The sequence below is a fragment of the Clytia hemisphaerica genome, unplaced genomic scaffold, assembly GCF_902728285.1.
Source record: "Clytia hemisphaerica strain Z4C2 unplaced genomic scaffold, Clytia hemisphaerica genome assembly, whole genome shotgun sequence".
Taxonomy (NCBI): Eukaryota; Metazoa; Cnidaria; class Hydrozoa; order Leptothecata; family Clytiidae; genus Clytia; species Clytia hemisphaerica.
The window spans coordinates 110,388-128,939 of NW_027103546.1; the positions used below are offsets into that span (position 1 = coordinate 110,388).

Consider the following 18,552-nt stretch of genomic DNA (forward strand, 5'->3'; position numbering starts at 1 on the left):
ATATTAGTAACATTGATATATCGAGATATTGGAGGGCAACATAGATCAACGGAATAGTAGAAAATTTACGTTACTTTAATTTTTAATATTTTTCATAATATTTTAAGATAAAAATTCATAAAATTATTGAGGTAGCTCAATGACACTTTCATTTAGCACGATTCCAACTTTCATATCTTTATCAATTTCACTTGTGGAGGTAACCGAAGCTGACGTCAACTCATCACCAGCATTATTATTAGAGTTCGATTGTGAAACAATACATGATTCCTGTATCCCAGCTTTGTTGGTACGAAGAATCCCCTCTTTCCAATGATCCGGTAACCGAGACGTACACGAATTCAAAACATTCGCTAAAGTATCGTGAACAGGTAAAAGTGACAAACAAAATTTAGGGCTTGTCGATTGCACTTTGTGTTGTGTATAATAGTCTAAAGCGGCGTTTAACAAACTTCTCTGGCTATCGTGATCAAGGCTTAGGTAAACGGTTGGCGTTGTGACAATCTCCAAGCAGCAATGTAGTTTCCATAGAAACGCAATACTAGAAGCATGGTTGTTAAAGCCCATCTGTTGCTTACCACGCATTTTATCCATTGAGGATGCTATAGTTAGCTCGTTGGTCAGGAAATAATGATAATAATCTTTTCGTAACTTCTCGAAACCAATCTCAACAATAAGATTAACTACAGATGCATCATTGGAAAGAAATTCCAGAATTTTCTCCTTGATTGGATACTTAGTTTCCTCGCTTTCCTCTGTGTACATTTTGCGGACCAGCTTGGCTAATTTAGTTGAATTGATGGGACTAATGGCAGGCTGTAAGGAACCATGAACTATATCATTGATGACATCTTCAAGATAAAATTTCATCTCTTCTCCATTATGTGAATTCCTAAGGAACATCCATAGCTTGTCAGTGAAATCGTGGTCTCTACGGACCAGTTTTTCACGTAAGAGTTGAGTCATTGGTTTCTCAAGGTCATCATCCTCATCCTCGTCAGCAATGTTTCCATCTTTACCAGATTGTTCTTCCTTGTTTTCATTATAAAGTGAAAAACTGGAGACAGTTTCTTTGAAAACTGATAAATTCTCGTACATGGTGGTCATTTCTAACGACATTGAGTTGTCACTGCTATTTGATAACTCATTCAATGTCGTATTTGCAATTGAATCGAGGTTGGTTAATTCCAAGAAAATATCATTTAATGGAGACTGCTGTTCACCAAGAGCCACTTGAACTTGTAGGATAGACTTACTAGAGTGTGGTGGCTGAGAATCCATTTGATTTTTAGAAGTTGGCCAACAGAATATAGCTTTAAGGGAGGTGACATCTTTATTTGCAGTAGTATTATCTACAACAAGGCCTTTCAATATGTCGTAGCTTGCAGTGTAGCTCCCTTCTTCAAAACAAGCTCTTGATTTCTTGGTGGCTCTCCCGTCATCATCACGAATTTGCAAAATACGAACAGAGTTCTTCTCCCCAATTGTTTGAGGGCATAATAACAACATTCGAACATACAAAGGTTTTGATGGCTCGCAATACAGAATGGTTAGTTTATCTTTGACAGCCTCAAAAGCAGATTTTGTCACTTGGGTAATTAACGAGCTCATGTATCTAGATTCTGAGATAGAAAGCCGTTCCAATCCTGATAGGCTGAGGAAACATTTCTTTAACGGGCCTAGCATTCCGTGAAAACTTTTCTTTCCCAAAGCATATATTTCTGATGCTGAGAAAATAGTTCCACAATTAATGAATTCTTTTGCTTCACACAGTATCTGGATGGTGTTGATGGTAGGGAAGTTTTGATTTGTTTCATTGAGTGTGTCTTCAAAAGCGTCACCATTAAAATGACTGCCATTCGTCAATGAAGTCGAGGGGTATTCTATAAAATAAACAAGATGATAAGATACTGAAAAGTCTTTTTTTTCACATTTGCTTCATCTTAGGAAAAATATCATTGAACCAATTTTATTATAATAACAAAGAAAATCTGCTTCTGATTTTTTGGCATACTGTAGCCCTCATTAGTGAGATTCAGTTTATGCTAATTATACTATGTTAAATATCAAAGATCTGACCCCGGGAGGGAAAAATGTGAAAGTACTAAACAAAATAAAATGAATCGTAAAAAGAGACAAATATTTCAATGTACTACTATTAAATCATTAGGGGATTCAAGCAGAATTTTCAGGATATTTATAGCAACTTTCCTTGAGGGGCAGTTTTCAGGGATCAATTCTCTGGACTGAATTTCAGCCTCTCGGCGTTTAAAAAACTGTGTGCATTTAGATAATCTAAATAATGCAAATAATTTAAGTATGATGTAAAAGCTTACTACTGACAACAAGCACTCCATTCTTGAATTGATTAGGATTGACGAAAGGAGACAACTCCTCAAACACCATTTCATCTACACATCCATGAAAAGGTTGGATGTAACTGATAACAAAACGTCTTTTCATCACAACATGGTTAATAAAGATGGCTTCATTATCGATCAAATTTTGTTTGTTTTGTTTAACAAGTTTAGATTGTTCTTCGTACCGTTTCTTCATTAGAGCACAAGCTTTGATCAACCAATCTCGGTCTGCAATCAGTTCTTTTGTTTCAACCATATTTTTATAGTTTGTAAAAGTTTTACTTAAAAAGAAAAGTGTTTGTAACGATACAGTTTGAATATCATTTCTAGTCTGCTAAAAATTTTGGTGAGAAGTTGATTGGTTTCTAGTTATAAATGACTTGGCTGATTTTGTGTCTCATTAGAAAAACATGCTGATAGAAAACATGCTCAGTGCTTACAACGTTGTCCAGGTCAAAAAATCATATTTTCCGAAAACCCCAGACTTTCTCCCAGGCTGTCCGGGCCAAAGACAGAGCCATTTTGGCAGCTATTCCAACTGATTTATTAATCCAACAAATCAAACTGAACTGAAATTCTCAAGGGTCAGCAATCAAAATCTCATAGTTTTTCTAGACTGTAATTATAACCACTGGTAAAAGTGTATTAAGTACACATGTGTGACATTGCATTGTTAAGCCACAGATGTAAGCGTGCAATTATAATAATTTCTCAGACTGTTTTAGCTAAATTTCCATAGCCCATATTGCACAGTGTCCTTCAGGGTCTCTTCCCCCATGCCTAGAATGAAAATTTTCCATTTTCCCCCCTCATTTTTCCCCACCCTGCCTCCAAAAATTTCTCTGTCCCCCCTCAAGCATTAAAAGCTGTAATTTGATGAATTTAACGCTTATTATTTTAAATAAAATAAGATAGCTAACCTACTCAAACTGTCTATGGTCTTGATATTCTTGATCACAACATCATCTCATAAAACCAGATGTTTTTCAATTTTGAATTGATTTTGGTGAGTCCCCCCCCCATGCCTAGAATGAAAATTTTCCATTCCCCCCTCGTTTTCCCCCACCCTGGCTTCAAAAAACATCCTATTGACCTCAAAACCCATTCCCCCCTGAATCCAGGGGGGGAGGACACTATGTATCGGCTGCCTCCCATGCTAAAGCACTACATTAGGGGGCCAATTCAATCAGCTGGGTAAAATCTGTGTCTTTTGGTTTTGATATTAATAATATCTCATGTTCTTTTAATGCCCCTAAACAGCTGACAATTAGGCTAGACTTACCTCTTTTTTCTTTCTTATTCCAACAAGACAATGCTTACAGTTACACAGTCAACACATAAAACCCATTGAAAGAAGTTTTCCCAATGCAATGTTTCAACGCATAAAACCCATTGAAAGAAGTTTTCCCAATGCAATGTTTATATCAAAATCTAAAATTAAAATAGCCAGAGTGTCAGACCTGATGTCTAACATCTGCTCAACGAGTTTTCACTACGACTCGTTTTATTGCATCCAATCAGCTTCTAGTATTTTCTCTCACAATCAAGATGACAATTTGTTGTTTCTGATTGTTTGATAAAATAACACATTCAAAACAAAGAGAAAAAGTTTGTCTTTTTTAATTGCTCTTGGGAATAACATAGATGTTATTATTTTTGCCTTCGATCACAAAATATTTCTATTGCCTTGGTATACGAAAAGTCTTCGGCAAAGGCAATCATATTTTTACCGAGTTTGTTTGCAACTAAGCTATTAGTATACAAAAAATTAAATTAAAATAGTCGAAATTAGACTATTAGCTTAAAGCCTTTTGGCTACAATAAACACGAAAGTGGTCACTTTTTCTCAGTGTGCTCTAAAAGAAAGTCTTTATTCAACCGATGAGATTATGGCATTATGATGAAGCTTAATGACTGGCCGAAATTTTTGGCGCTAATGGATTTTCAGCCAGTTTCAGTGCTTTGGATGATGAGCGGTCTTATCAGGTCTTATATTTCAATCGTTGATTCTAAAGAGTTTTTCCTCATCTTTAGATAATTACACAACAATTTTTTAATTGAACAAAATAAAACAATCAATATCGCAGTGATTCGATGATAACAAAATATTTGGCGTTTTCACGAGTGTTTGCGATTGAACAAAATGAAACAATCTAAATATTTTTGGATATCCAGGGGGTGAATTCTTAGTTTTTCTTCTATTTCTTCATGTTTGCCAATCTATTTATTTGTCTTCATTTATATACCATAATAGGAAAGCTCATGAAACCGGCTAACTTTATTTTGAGTTTAAAAATTCCCAAGATTACTGTAGCTTATTTTTGGTCACTTGCCGTGAAGTCGGGTACTGTAACTTGCATCAGTGGAGGGAAACTTGCCCGACGAAATGCATATCAAATATTAATCCTTCAAAAGTGCTATGCGCCAGAGGCGGATCTGGGATTTTTCTGAGGGGGTTCAAAAATCTCTTTTCAAAAAAAAATTTTCGGAACAAACGTTTTGGGCGTAAATTTGGCACCCGCCCTGTTTGGGCGGTGTCACCTTTTTTCCAAACATAGGCCTCAGCGGGGGACCATTCAAAAAGTACGTACGCTCAAAAAAGGCAAATTTTTGACTCCCCCTCCCCCTTGTACGCTTTTTTACGCTTTTTAGTACACCCCCCCCCCTAACCAAAGTCGAAACTTGTAACTCTTGTAACAGCAGAATATGTAGGTATCCAATCGTATTTATAACAAAGTCTCAAGAAATTAAAAGAATCTATAAGATGAACAAAAATACCAAAGGAAAGAAATGAAAAATAACAATCGCAAAAACCATTCTTTGATGTGAAAATATTGCGTTTTTCTCTCAAAAAAGACAGTTTAGGAAAAATTACGAGCGTACGTACTTCTCCTCAAGGACCCCCTCCCCCTCATACGCTTTTGGGAGTACTCCCTCCCCCTCATACGCTTTTGGGAGTACTCCTCCCCCCTCTCGAGCGTACGTACTTTTTGAATGGTCCCATGCGTTGAAAGGAGGGCGGTAGGCCAATTTTTTTTTGTCCCGGCTTGAACAGCCAGAGGCTGAACGTGTAATAATCGTTTGTGGTGATATTCATATATACATTGGGAAATTCCCTAACTGCAATTGCGCACATCTAGTTTCTTTTCAATCTTATCACACAAAACGTTCATAAAACGGAAATATAGTTAGTATTATATTTCTTATGTTTCTTTGGTTTAACCTTTTATTTTGATAAAACAGACACCCAGAGCATGCTCAGAACTGCTTGCTTGGTGTATATATTTTTTTATATATTCATGGTTCTTGCAGAAAATGTTTATGAGAAAGCCATAGATAAAAGAGCAAATAAATGGTTTTGAAGAAAAGTTTGAAGAAAAAATAAGACAATTTATAATATTAAATACTTTAGACACTTCAGTTTCATTATAACCATTTTTTTATGGAATTTCTTTGTAGCGAATAAATTGGCTGACAATCAAGCAAAAACTTTTCATGTTGAGTATGTTTACATTATAAAACCAGAAATGGATAATATTTTGAAAACAGTGATCAAGTTAAAAAATAAAGGAGATTATTTATATAATACATACAAGGGAATACAATATTCTTAAGATGGAAAAATAAAAGATTGCCAAAAAGTGGAGTACACCATGAGTACTGATATAATGTGTTTCATGTGTAAATAGACTCAAGGAATTCTAGCTCTCAAATTAGATGAATAATCTCATAAAAAAGTACTTTTTACATTCAAAGTAAAAAGTTTGATGTTTTAAGCATTATTAAAGGTACTAACAGTAATCATCAACAATCTGTAGGAAAGCACTTTTTCAACTTTCACAATTGTATGGAGTGTTGTTTATAATTCTTTTGGTAGAGATTGTTGTTATATATCATTTCATGAATTCTGCATTCAACCGTACTCTTTTATGCTTACTTGTAGGGGGTGGAAGATGCAGGGGCAGTACTCTCAGAGAAAATTCATGAAATGGGGGGTCATTATTAACTGATTTTGGGGTTATTTTCCCAAAAAACCCAAGGAAAATGAAGGTTTGGCACTTTATCAGAAAAATTTCATAAATTGGAGGTCATTACAAAAAGCTAATTGGGTGATTTTTTTCCAAAAAATTGCAAAATGTCCCCCTACAATTAAGCACAAGAGGGTAATTTTTTCAGAGGTCACCAATGTCTCTTTTTGTATAAAAGTACACCACATTTTCATGATCACGTAAAAGTAATCTTAGTTTTGTTTTGCAAGTATAAAGTGGTATGAACTCTCTTCTTATGACATGACGAAACCAAAAATATTTCCTCGCATCACATTATCTTAAAGCATGCATGAAGGTTCACCTTTCCAGAAATTTCATTCTTCAACCAAATTCAATCATCACAAATTGCTAAAGTGTTGTTCCCTAACCTTTCTTCCAGTCTCTGTTATAAAACAAATTTTGTTTTGTTTTTCTATAACAGTTTTCAAAAATAAAGCTAGCTAGCTTTTTTTTCCATGTGAAATTCATCAATGTCCAATGATGGGAGAAGAATCTCTCTTGAAACGTAGCAATGTGAAATTCATCAATGTCCAATGATGGGAGAAGAACCTCTCGAAACGTAGCCAATCGCAAATCTTGTGATCCATATGTAGCTAGGTAGATTTTTCCCCGTGATATTCCAGATGCCCGATGATGGGAGAAGAGCCAAACGTAAATTCGTGATTATATTCAAGAAACAATAAACTTCCACCAAATATTCACAAATAAGTCCTTTCCCATAATAAATTCCAAACTTCATTTATCAAGCAAAATTGATTTAAATTTTGTTTTTGTTGGTATGAATCTTTTCCTCTAAAGATAAACCAAAACAAAAATGTTTCCTCAGAATGAAAGTCTTTTTCTTTTGTCACTCTTCACCACATCAAACAAAAGCAGATGCAAATTCCATAACACAGAGTCTTTGTCAAAATCATCATACATTGATTGTTGTGTGATTCTCAAATTTACTGATTAAATTGAACCAAAAATGTCCTCAAAAAGATAAGTAATTGCCTGATTATTACCACTTTTCAGGACTTCAATTCCTTTCTTTAAACTTTAAAACACTGCATTGAACGCTTGCAAAGAAGTGAGGTCGTTTGCCGTACGAATAGCTACCCTTCAAATCATTTCAATATTGTGCCGGCGACGACATGCAACTGAAAGTTATTTTTGTAGGAAAATCTTTTACGCTCAAAACGGTCGGTCTCGTATTTTCGAGAAATTTCTTTGAACCACCTCAAATTTGCCATTTCACTGGATGTATTTTCTGAACCAGGTTCAAAATCAAAGATTTTCCTAGCACAGAACACAGCTAGATATTAATCCCGCAAAAAAAAGTCATAACAAAGATTTTTTACAGCGCGGGAAAGCTAGCTACGCCGTACACACATAACCTAAAGATTTTTTAGCGCGGAAAAAGCTAAGTTTGTCGCGCGCACCACGGAAACGCACGCCACATGCATACAACCCCTGGTAAAATAATATCGAGATATGACCAAAAAGGAAAATCAGTTCCGATCAGAAAACTAGATTTCACTTGAAGAAAAGGTCTTTGTTTTTTTTATTTACTAAAAGGGTTGGGTGGTTCAGCTGAACCATTTGAACCCCCTCAGATCCGCCGCTGTGCGCAGTTCCAGAAAAAAACCATTACCCCACTGTGGATGACAGGGCTTTTTGGATTTTTTTTCACTTGGAAATCCTGAGAAATTTGAAAAAGGTTTCGAAAAATCCAGGATTTTTCCTCATTATTTAGTCATATATACCATGAAGTCGGGCAATTTGCATCAGTGGAGGGAAACTTGCATAGCCACCAAATGATTGACCAATCAAAGCAGCAAAATTTCAAAACAAATGAACTATGCAGCTCCGCTCGCAGCTCTACTCTATCATTTTTGTTTTGATTTATTTGAGGGCTATGCATGTTAGCCTCCATAGACCTTTTTTTAATGAGGCAGCCATGTTGAATATTATGTACTCCAGCATAAAAACAATGATACAGCCATGCATAATTACTGTATCATGCATATTTTAAAAATTATGCATGGCTGTATCATTGTTTTTATGCTGGAGTACATAATTATTCAACATGGCTGCCTCTTTAAAAAAAGGTCTATTGATGCAACTTACCCGATCTCAAGGTATGTATTGGAAAAATCTTGAATGTTACGGAAATCCTGAAGTTTTTCAAAAGTAAAATTGTTACGGAAAATCCATGTTGTCCACAGGGGAGTAAAGGACTATAACTTGAACCGCCCTATTGTTTACCTGACTTTCAACCAAAAAAATGCACCGCAAAACTGCAAAAGGGATTCATGAAAAAATAAACCGGCGCTTTTTAACAAAATGAACATTTTTATAAACTATGACATATGAGAAATTATTTAAATTCTGAGCCATGCTGTAGATGAAAAAGTTCAGTCCACCTTTCTGTGCAATTTTGAACTCAATTTTTTGTAAAAAAAATAGCTGAACTTAATTTTTTTGTAAAAAAAATTGCTGTATATATATACAAAAGAAATTTAGGTAGTCAAAGATATCAAAGAAATTTACTGTTAACTTCAAATTGCAATTGATAGCAAGTTGTGGGGGCTTCAAAGTTTGTATTTGAATGGCGGCTTTCATGAGCTAAATCTTGGTACCATTTTCATTCAAACATGGCGGCGCGCGATCCACATCATATTTTGCCATTTTTGTCTAATGCAAGCAATTTCTCAAGGGAGACCTAAATCGTTGGGGGCACCTAAAAAGTGATGGGCTCTCTAGTCAGAAAATCTGCCGTATACTATTGGATTTATCGATCGATCTTCGCTTTCTGATTTGAATAACGATGGCGCTGCGATAGGTCCTTATGGACTCTGTCTGTCTGAATGCCAGTCTGGAAATTGCGGCTTGTGCACCGGATATCTCCGGCGTAGATTTGAGGTTATAGATCTGCTGCCTTCAACTTTTCCCAGTTATAGGCCGTGGCCAGTGGATTGTTATTGTTTCAAAAATAAAGAAAAAATTCAAAATGTCTGTGACCAACTTTTTGACATGTTTCTTACTCAATTTGAGGGTGCTGATTCCAAATCTGAAAGTTACCAAGCTTGAAAACCCGCAGTTTTTGCGTAATTTGCGATTTTTTGTGTTTTTAAGCCCTGAAAATTTGTGATTTTTTGGGGGTCTTCAAAATCAAAAAAGACCTATACCACGTGATAGAGCTCTTCAAACTGAGCAAAAAAATGTACTAGGCGGTCATCGAAAAAATGCTCTGTTCGCGTCGCAACGGGTGTTAAAAATGCATGCGGGCGGACGGGCGGTCGAAAAAATTCCCGGGTTTTTTTAAATCACGCCAGTAACTTGAGGTAGGAGGGTGGTAACGCAAACAAAACAATTTTTCTATGGCCGCCAGAGCAATTGAGAAAAAAGCTATACTTTAAAAGAACAAATTGTTTTTCCCGGATTTTTTTCCGCGTCTATCCGCACGGGAAAATCAGCAAAAAATATGATGTGGGCGGGTGACGCGAATAGAACAATTTTTCGATGGCTGCCCTACTGTATATCAAAGTCTCAACTTTTTTAGATCAAAAGTTATAGACGATTTTATGGTCAACAATTGATTGAAAACAGGGAATTTCCCCACAATCTGCATAATTTATGCAAAATTATAGCACTTTTTGACCACAAAAAACGCCCATAACTTTTGATCTAGAAAAGTTGAGACTAATAATACATTTTTTTGCTCAGTTTGAAGAGCTCTATCACGTGGTATAGGTCTTTTTTGATTTTGAAGACCCCCCCCCCAAAATCATGAAATACACCGTTTAGGAGTGTCGACTGCGCACGCGTCAATCCAATTTTCCATTGTTTTGATTTTAGCGATCACGGAAAATTCACTCTCCTCCGTAAAAAAACGGTAGGTAAACATCTGGTTCTCATAAGGAAACATAGCAGAAAAACGGTAGGTAAAGAACTCCTTTTAATCATAACTTCTTTTCCTCTTGATGAATTTTTGTGAAATTTTCAGGAGAGACTTATAAAATAGACCTTTTCGCCTTTGCGTCCGCCATATTGAATTGTATGCAAAAATACAGGAACGAAAATGCCGTGGTTGGATTTAGTTGGAATGTATGCAAAACATATGCAAGTTTACACAAAGATTAAAAAGACAATAAAGCATCTTATAAATAAATATTATAATCATTAGAACAATAAAAGATGGAATTTCTTAATCCAAAAGGAAATATTTACAGAACAACAAAAGCCTTTTAGGAATTTGTTCTTAAAGACATTGCATATTCTGTTTTCATGCCATTAAAAAATTCCACGAAGACGGAGTACACACATCAAACTTTCAAAACACGCAAACTGAAAGCAGTAATTATGACGTCACACTTTATCAATGTTTTGATTTGATCATTTGGCGGCTCTATTCCCAGGAGAATAATTTGCCGTCAGCCGAATAAAGATTGTTTTTTACCTTCGCGGGTGATTTTTCAGTTTGAGATTCTGTCTAATGTTATGGTCTTTTGAAGTGCTTGTTCTAAGAGATGAGGGAATATAATTGTTTTTAGTTTAGAAGAGAAGCAAATTTAATCTTTCTTCTACAAGATTACACTTTAATATAATGCATGTAAGTTTTTATTTAATACTTTCTTTTTGCATATGTTTTGCATACTTTCTAAGGGAATTTCACCACGGCAATTCGGCAACCATAATTTTTGCATACAATTCAATATGGCGGACGCAAAGGCGAAAAGGTCTATTATCATTGATATCAAGTTCAAATATCTAAATCAATCTCTTTAAAGGAGAGACAAAAATTCACAATGTTTACATTCCTCTAACCTTTCACAGTACTAAAGTGCGCATTTTTACCTACCATTTTTACCGGGCCTCTGCAATGGAGTACCGTGAAATGCTGAGACTCCTTAAACGGTGTATTTTCAGGGCTTACAATTTTGCCTAAAAACGCAAAAAATTGCAAATTACGTAAAAACTGTGCGGGTTTTCAAGCTTGGTAACATTCCGAATCAGCACCCTCAAATTGACCAAGAAAGATATCAAAAGTTTATTCACCGACATTTTGAAAAAAAGTGAAACGTTTTGAGGTACCTGGCCATGGTCTATTAAAGTTGGTGCAGCTCCGGCGTAACATTTCCACATTTCCCTCCTTTCCAGACTGGTCTGAATGAAACACCAATCAATGAAAATTTAGCTACCATTTTATTTTCGACTGTAAGAATACCTGGATAAAAAATTGCTTTGAATTACACAAACTAATAATCGAAGTTCTTGATCTTATTTGGCTTGCTGATAACAAAACAAAGCTGACAACATCTATTCCATTTTGGTTTCAACTGTCTGTCTGTTTTTCCAAGTTTTTCTGTTTTTCGCGCCATCGACCTAAAGTCCTACTTACATTTCTTTAAGACGTTAAGCTCTATATACATGGTGTCTTTCCGTGGGCGGATTCGGTGGACAATCGAGAGGCTCTATTTCATATTTTGTGCCAAGTATTTTGTGACTGATTGGAGTTGGTAGGCTAGGCACGCGCTAGCCCAGAAGGCCTTAAAGGTGGAGCTCAACTACTTATTATTGCCTTTACTAATTCTGATATGGGGAAAAAGTATCGCAGCGCCATCATTCAAATCAGAAAGCGAAGACTATCTTCGGCTATATACGGCAGATTCTCTGACTAGACACGCGCATCCCCTCTTTTTTGATATGTTTTTATAGTTTTTATAGTGTGATTCTATAAAAAAAGCGGAGTAACTTTCGGACGGGAATCTTATTCATAATAATCACATCAAAAGATATCCGAGGGGATGCTGCACTACCCTGAGTATCAAGTTATTATGAGGCCAAGTTTTCATCAGAGAAAATATGAAGTTAGAGTGGCTGCAGTCTAACAATTAAGAAATCTAATGTATTGCGTTCACAAAGTCGAAAAGCGCATGCTTGATTGAGATCGTAAATTTTGTAAATTTTTAGCCGAGAATTTAGCACGCTGGACATTTAAATGTAATAAGTTAGTAAGTAGGGTATGATATAGCCTGGTTAACCAAGCCAGTTTTTACAAGGCTAAGATATGGCTTACGGCAATATAGCATTATCGGCGCTTTAATGATATTTTAAGATGTACGGAATTTTAAGTTTGCCTTGAAAAACTGGCTTGGGCAAAACACAAAAACAATAAACTGTCGTCTGTTTTGAAAACATCATCTTACTCATGACCTTTTTTGAACATAAATTCGTAATGAAAAATCTTTTGTTGAAAAATATTCGTTTAGAGAATTATTCAAATTATGTGCATTCACTATGAAACGCCCGTGAAAGTTTGAATTTTGGTTTTTGTCAGTTGATAAGCTACCGAGTTTACTTGTACTAAGCCAGATACTCAGTCACAACTTAACATCAGATTTCACCTAGTGACTGAATCAATCTGGCTTAGATTTCTAGGCTAGGTATGATAGGCATCCTGACGGTCAATTATATAAACTAATATTACCCCGTAACATTTATCGCACTATAATATATCACCTTTATTTTAAACGGTTTCAGTCTAAGGTTCACTATAGGCTGCACACATCCCCTCTGATAAGTTTTGATATAGGGGATGCGAATCAGGCTCACAAAACGCTTCCGAACTTAGCAAAAAATCTGCTTAACCAAAAAAAGAGTTGAATGATAGAGAACTTTGATTGACAGTTTGTCGTCTTTTGTTATCTTGAGAGTTTTGTTTGCTAATTGAATTCAATTAATTTCGATAAACAAAAAGAAATAGAGGAGAAAGAGAGATTTCTAGCCATATGTTCTTTTTATTTGAATCTTTTATTTGATTTCTATTTACGTCATCAAATAACTCGAACAATACACATCGAGTGTTTTGAAAAATACAAGTCGCCAAAATTCTGCAAAATACATAGCTATTCGGTAATTTTCTCGGAAGCGATATCAGAGCCTGATTCGCATCCCCTATATCAAAACTAATTTGGGGATATGCAGCCTAGGTTCACTAGAGCTTTTCATTTAAAATCAGAAATTCAGACTGTAATGATTTTTAAATTTGATATTTAATTCCAAAAACATTTAAAGATATTCGCATAAAATTACCAAAACACGTATAATAAATATTAACTTTTGAAAAATAACCAGTTAATATGTAAAGAAAAAAAGGTCGAGTGATTATTTGATGAGTCTAACTTAGTTTGAGTAGCAAATCCTTTTTATATGCAAACCGCCACCTGATTAAAACCGAACTACTACAAAGAAAAAAACTAAATTATATTACATCAAAACAAAATGGGTATAATAGTAGGCCTGATTGGTGTAATTATCGTGCAAATTTGGAACAAAGCAACAAATTTTGACCAAACATGAACGGGAGTTATTTGATGTAGAAGTGTCATTTTAGAAGCGACTTATGACCAAAATGAGAGGGGAAACCACCACTTCTTCATCAAATAACTCCCGTTTAGTACAGAAATCGGCCATACTCGCTTAAAAGTCTTTTATTTAGTTTTTCAAGAGCTTTTAGATTCTATAAATGGTTTTGGCCTAAAATGAGTTTGAAATTTCCATAAAAAATGAGCCCTCGGCTAGCCTAGGTTTTCAATAAATGGGTCCAAAAATAAATAATAAATAAAGACTGCCCTTAAAAATTTTCCGGGCCGCCCTTCTAATATCAATCCATAGGGTATTAGGCATGTCTGGTCCAAATCTGGTCCAAATCTGGTGCTTTGTTCCAAATTTGGTGCTTTGTTTCAAATTTGGTGCTTTGTTCAAAATGTGCACGATTTTTATGGAATTTGTTACAAATCGGGCCTACTATATTACGAATCAACTTGAAGTACGATGGCGTGAAAGATCTACTTGCTAATTTCTAATGTTTTAAATTTGTACAAAAATAAAAGTGTATGAACAACATGACTTCCGAAACATTGTTTCATTTGGAATATGATATCAATATTCAAATAGTCTTTATCGTAAGGTTTAGCGCTTCTTAGTTACAGACATAATATAACCTTAGTGGGAACTGGAGGTTAATGTAAATTGTTCTCGTTGTTGGTTTACTTTGGCTTGAAGACGGATAGCTTGATTTCATTTTCTTATTCACTTGAACGTAACTTTCTGATTTAAATAGACTAAATTTAATGCAAAAGCCGATCAAAATTCAAGTCTACTCTTTCTCTTTCCAATAAAAAGGATTTTTAATTCCCTTAAAACTAGCGAAACTCGCAAAAAAACACTTCAAAGAGGGAACTTCTGGCGCACGCAGTAGATCAAATTACAGTTCACTATGTCACTGCATTGATGTCATACAAGCGCGAAGTTAGCCCCATATCATAATCAAGACGATCCAACGATTCAAGTAATTGCAGTGTAAGGGAAACCAGAAACAAATGCACCATTAATCTGATATTGAATCACTATCCGTTCCTTTCGGTACTTTCACAAAGCTCTCTTGACTGTTTTTGTCTGAATCTGAATCAGCCTCATTCTCGTGTGATTCTTTATTGTTCGTTTCTGAAACAGAGGCTGAAGGCGTCGAAGAGGGCGTGCTTTCGTTTTCTAATAAAGGCCACCCGTCGATTGTTTCCATCTCTTGTTGTGAAGATTTTTGTTGCATTTGTGTTAAACGTTCGTTCAATGCACGTAAAGCTTTTTTCCTGTAAAGAGATGGAAAACAATATTATAAATTGCGGTCAAATTGCTTCAAAATCATTTTGCCATGTTCGAAAAAAAAAACAAAAAAACATTAGAATCCTCGAAACGTTGAGGAAGTCAAAATTACCCAATTTTAGAAATGTTAAATTATTGATTCCTTCAAGACCAATGATATTACGGGTTCGGATGAACTTAAATAAAACATCTCAAACACTTTTATGCTTCTCCGTCAACCAATGGCAGAACAGAGCTTTAATTGTTATAAGTTTTTATGTGCAGAAACAAGAATGTACCTTCTTCGTTCAGCGTCGGCAGGATCGGAGCCCGGCAGGCTGATGGTGATTGACGACGGGCCGCCGACATCGTACGTGCGTACTGGATTTTGACACAAACCAAACCTGACCAGGATTCGATATAAAATATCTGAAAGAACACTCGCTGCTGGCCTAAAATAAAAGGAAAATGTATCATTTAAGGTTATTATTTAAGAAAAACCCCAAGTAGAGAAAGAGTGTCACCCTCTCCTACCTTCTGGTAAATAGCTATCGAAAAAGAAGCTTTCGGGTCGCCTCTGACTTACTGTTGAAGAGAAAATTAACTAACCTTTAGCCAGAGTCAGGGAAACGTTTCTAACAATGCTTGTGTACAATAACCTTAAAATTATCTCAAGCAAATAGTCTAAAAAATCACCTGATAGGAGTTGGTAGTAGCGTGGCAGCTGAAAAACCTTCGCTCATATCCCCCCTCATCCCTTTACCATGAGATTGATAGAAACGCAGGTAAGTCCACCCTACGATAACGCCACACGCCATCATGATCGGTTGTGTGTAGGGTAGCAATCGAAAGATTGCCAATAATGTGAATATTATTATGCATGATATTGGTAAATCCTGAAATAAAAAAAGAAAATGCACCAAAAACATTAATTCGATTAACATTCGATTATAACATTCATGCATGGCATGGACCAGGGGTTTAGGTACCCCCTAAGAAAATAGGTACCCCCTGAATTTTAGGTACCCCAAAGAACAGATGTTAGTAGGTACCCCCTGTGATTGGTACCCCCTGTGACTTGAATGTCAAGAAATGAAAAAAATTGTATATTTTTACAATTAAAAAGAATAATGATAGTTAGATAAAAGCAAGATAAAATATAGTTCCCAAGCCCCCAGACCTTACTGTATATAAGTTAGATACCCCCAGAGATCATAGGTACCCCCTGAAATTGAAAAAAAATCCAGCCCCCAGCCTTTTTCAGGAAGATTTTGGTTGTAGCCCCCCCCCCTGCGGGCTGGGGGGGGGTTCATGCCATGTCATGGTCGGATATAACAAATTAGAACATGTTATTTAAACAGATTTCTGACAGAAAGCAAAGGAATTCTTGAACTATGTCCAGAAATCGAATTGACAAGGTAGGGGTGCTTGCTGAATACTTACACGAGTAGGTAGATTTTTAAATTAATCTTTATAGAAAGGAGCTAGATAGGAGAGCAATATTTTCAACGGAAACATATTATGAGAAAATGACCGAAAATAAAACTGACTCAAAGCAAAACTACTTACATGAACACGTAGTTCTTTATACTTCATATTAAATCTTTGATCAGGTCTTAATTGTTTGAATGCTACAGTAAGTCCACCAAGAACTCCTGCCATCCCTGAAAATTGCACCGCCCTAAAAATAAGGGAGGATTATTAAATATATTTATCTTGGACGAGAAAGAACAAGGATTCCGATAGAAGAATCTAGTATTTAAACTAGAATCGAAATAGTAAAACCTGGCGAAAGAACCAAATAAGCAGCATTTGATCCATTCGATTTAAGTGACGACAAGAATCTTACCAAAACGTGAAGCGATGCGTAATCGCGTAAGCCGCTAATGATACAAATGACGTCATCAGTGCCGTCCCGACTGACGTAATCGTGATAAATTTCTATGAGAAGAAAAGTAATTTTCAACAGATTCTTAAGATTTTTTGAAAATACCCGTTTGAAAATGATGGTTTTGACTCAAAAAGACCGAAACTTATGCTACAAAACAAGTTATCAAAACTTGTACAAATTCAGCACCATCTTCCAGTGATATTACATTGTTTTGATGAAGCGACTACGCAAAATGTTATGTCAAGTATCATCAAACCCCCTGTACTTTTACAAAAAAAATGAGGCTTACTAAAAGTTCTAAGGCACCCCATAACGGTTCCAAATGTTGTCCACATAAAATGATAGCGGGTAAATTAATCAGTACCTAAAAAAGAGTAAAAAAACGTTGCAGAGATTATCCACAATACATGAAACAAAAGATTACAATTATAACAACAATTACACGTTTTTCAAAAGCCTTTGGATGCTCTTAACTTTTTGAGTTTAAAGCCTAAAAATGTTCTTAACATGTTCTTCTTCACCATTTGTGGGTATTTTTGTCAATTTTCCTAAGAAAATAGGTGTTTTAGGGTCCGCAAAGCCTTAAAATATTCTTAACTTGTTCATAACATTTTGGCCATCGAAGCCTCGTGTTCTTATATTTTGTTCTTATAAAAAAACTGTGTAAATCATTCTTACATTTATGATACTTCTCTCTACGACGAGACCAGTAACAAGTGTCCACACTTGAAAATTTGGTGGTAGTAATCTACAAATATAAAAATAAATGCCAATTTGTCTGAATGGAATTTCTCTATCTATTACTGTACTCGAACTTCTTAAAAATAATAGACGATCAGAATGACTTGGAAATTGTGTATTTTGAGTTTGACACTCACCCAACTGTCACAAAATGTTGCTTCTTGCCTATCTAACATTCATAACGTCCATATAACCTTATAAGAATGTTGAAACTAACGTCTCGGGCAAAGCCGACTCACTGATGGTAAATGTAAAAGGATTCAAGGGAATTATACAAATAGTCGAACATGCACAACGCACTGGGCTCAATTTCAGTAACTATGGCCTATGGCCCGATTGTAGCAAACCAAACCCAGGCCTCAAAATTTTTTGAAAAATGAAAGAAAACGCCCCCAGATATTCACCCAAGGAAAAAGTGTTTCAAATTTCAGGCTACCCCAAAAACTTTGGCAGACACACTGACAGACATTCAGATTCTAGTTCAACTGAAGTTGAGAATTGAAGAAATAAAACTAACAGTGCCGGAGTGATAGACAGTACACCGTAAGCATTAGGGATCAATCCAATCAGATAAGCCGTCACAATAACTCCGCATGCTGATTTCACCACAACAGATGAACTGATAAATGATTGAACCAAAAAATGAATTGCAACTTGCATCTTCGTCTGAATGTGTGTCTACTGTGTGTCTCGATATTTCTTACATTATGATTTCTTCCAAATTGTTTCAGTCCTTGTCAATCCAAAGATGCATTTTGTAAAGAATTTTTGTTTTTTTTTGTACTTTTTTTTTCTCTGGAAATAAACAATTTGATTTCAATTAGTATATGATTTGTGGATAGTAAAATGACAAATTACTTGGTAAAGACGGTAGAACAATTTCTTT

The 18,552-nt window shown here is 35.6% G+C and overlaps 2 protein-coding genes across 2 annotated transcripts; both read right to left on the reverse strand.

Annotated features, from left to right (window-relative positions):
- Positions 1-34: 34 nt before the first annotated feature.
- Positions 35-2,639, reverse strand: LOC136800041 (uncharacterized). The gene is made up of 2 exons (XM_067056657.1): positions 2,337-2,639; positions 35-1,883 (listed from the first exon to the last, which is right to left on the reverse strand). Exons 1-2 carry the CDS (start codon positions 2,614-2,616, stop codon positions 124-126), a joined length of 2,040 nt encoding a protein of 679 aa, XP_066912758.1. The 5' UTR covers positions 2,617-2,639; the 3' UTR covers positions 35-123.
- Positions 2,640-13,427: 10,788 nt separating this feature from the next.
- LOC136800042 (transmembrane protein 115-like) lies at positions 13,428-18,457 on the reverse strand. Its single transcript, XM_067056659.1, has 8 exons — positions 18,184-18,457; positions 17,604-17,673; positions 17,215-17,289; positions 16,884-16,975; positions 16,604-16,715; positions 15,731-15,930; positions 15,334-15,486; positions 13,428-15,042 (listed from the first exon to the last, which is right to left on the reverse strand). Exons 1-8 carry the CDS (start codon positions 18,324-18,326, stop codon positions 14,784-14,786), a joined length of 1,104 nt encoding a protein of 367 aa, XP_066912760.1. The 5' UTR covers positions 18,327-18,457; the 3' UTR covers positions 13,428-14,783.
- Positions 18,458-18,552: the final 95 nt, after the last annotated feature.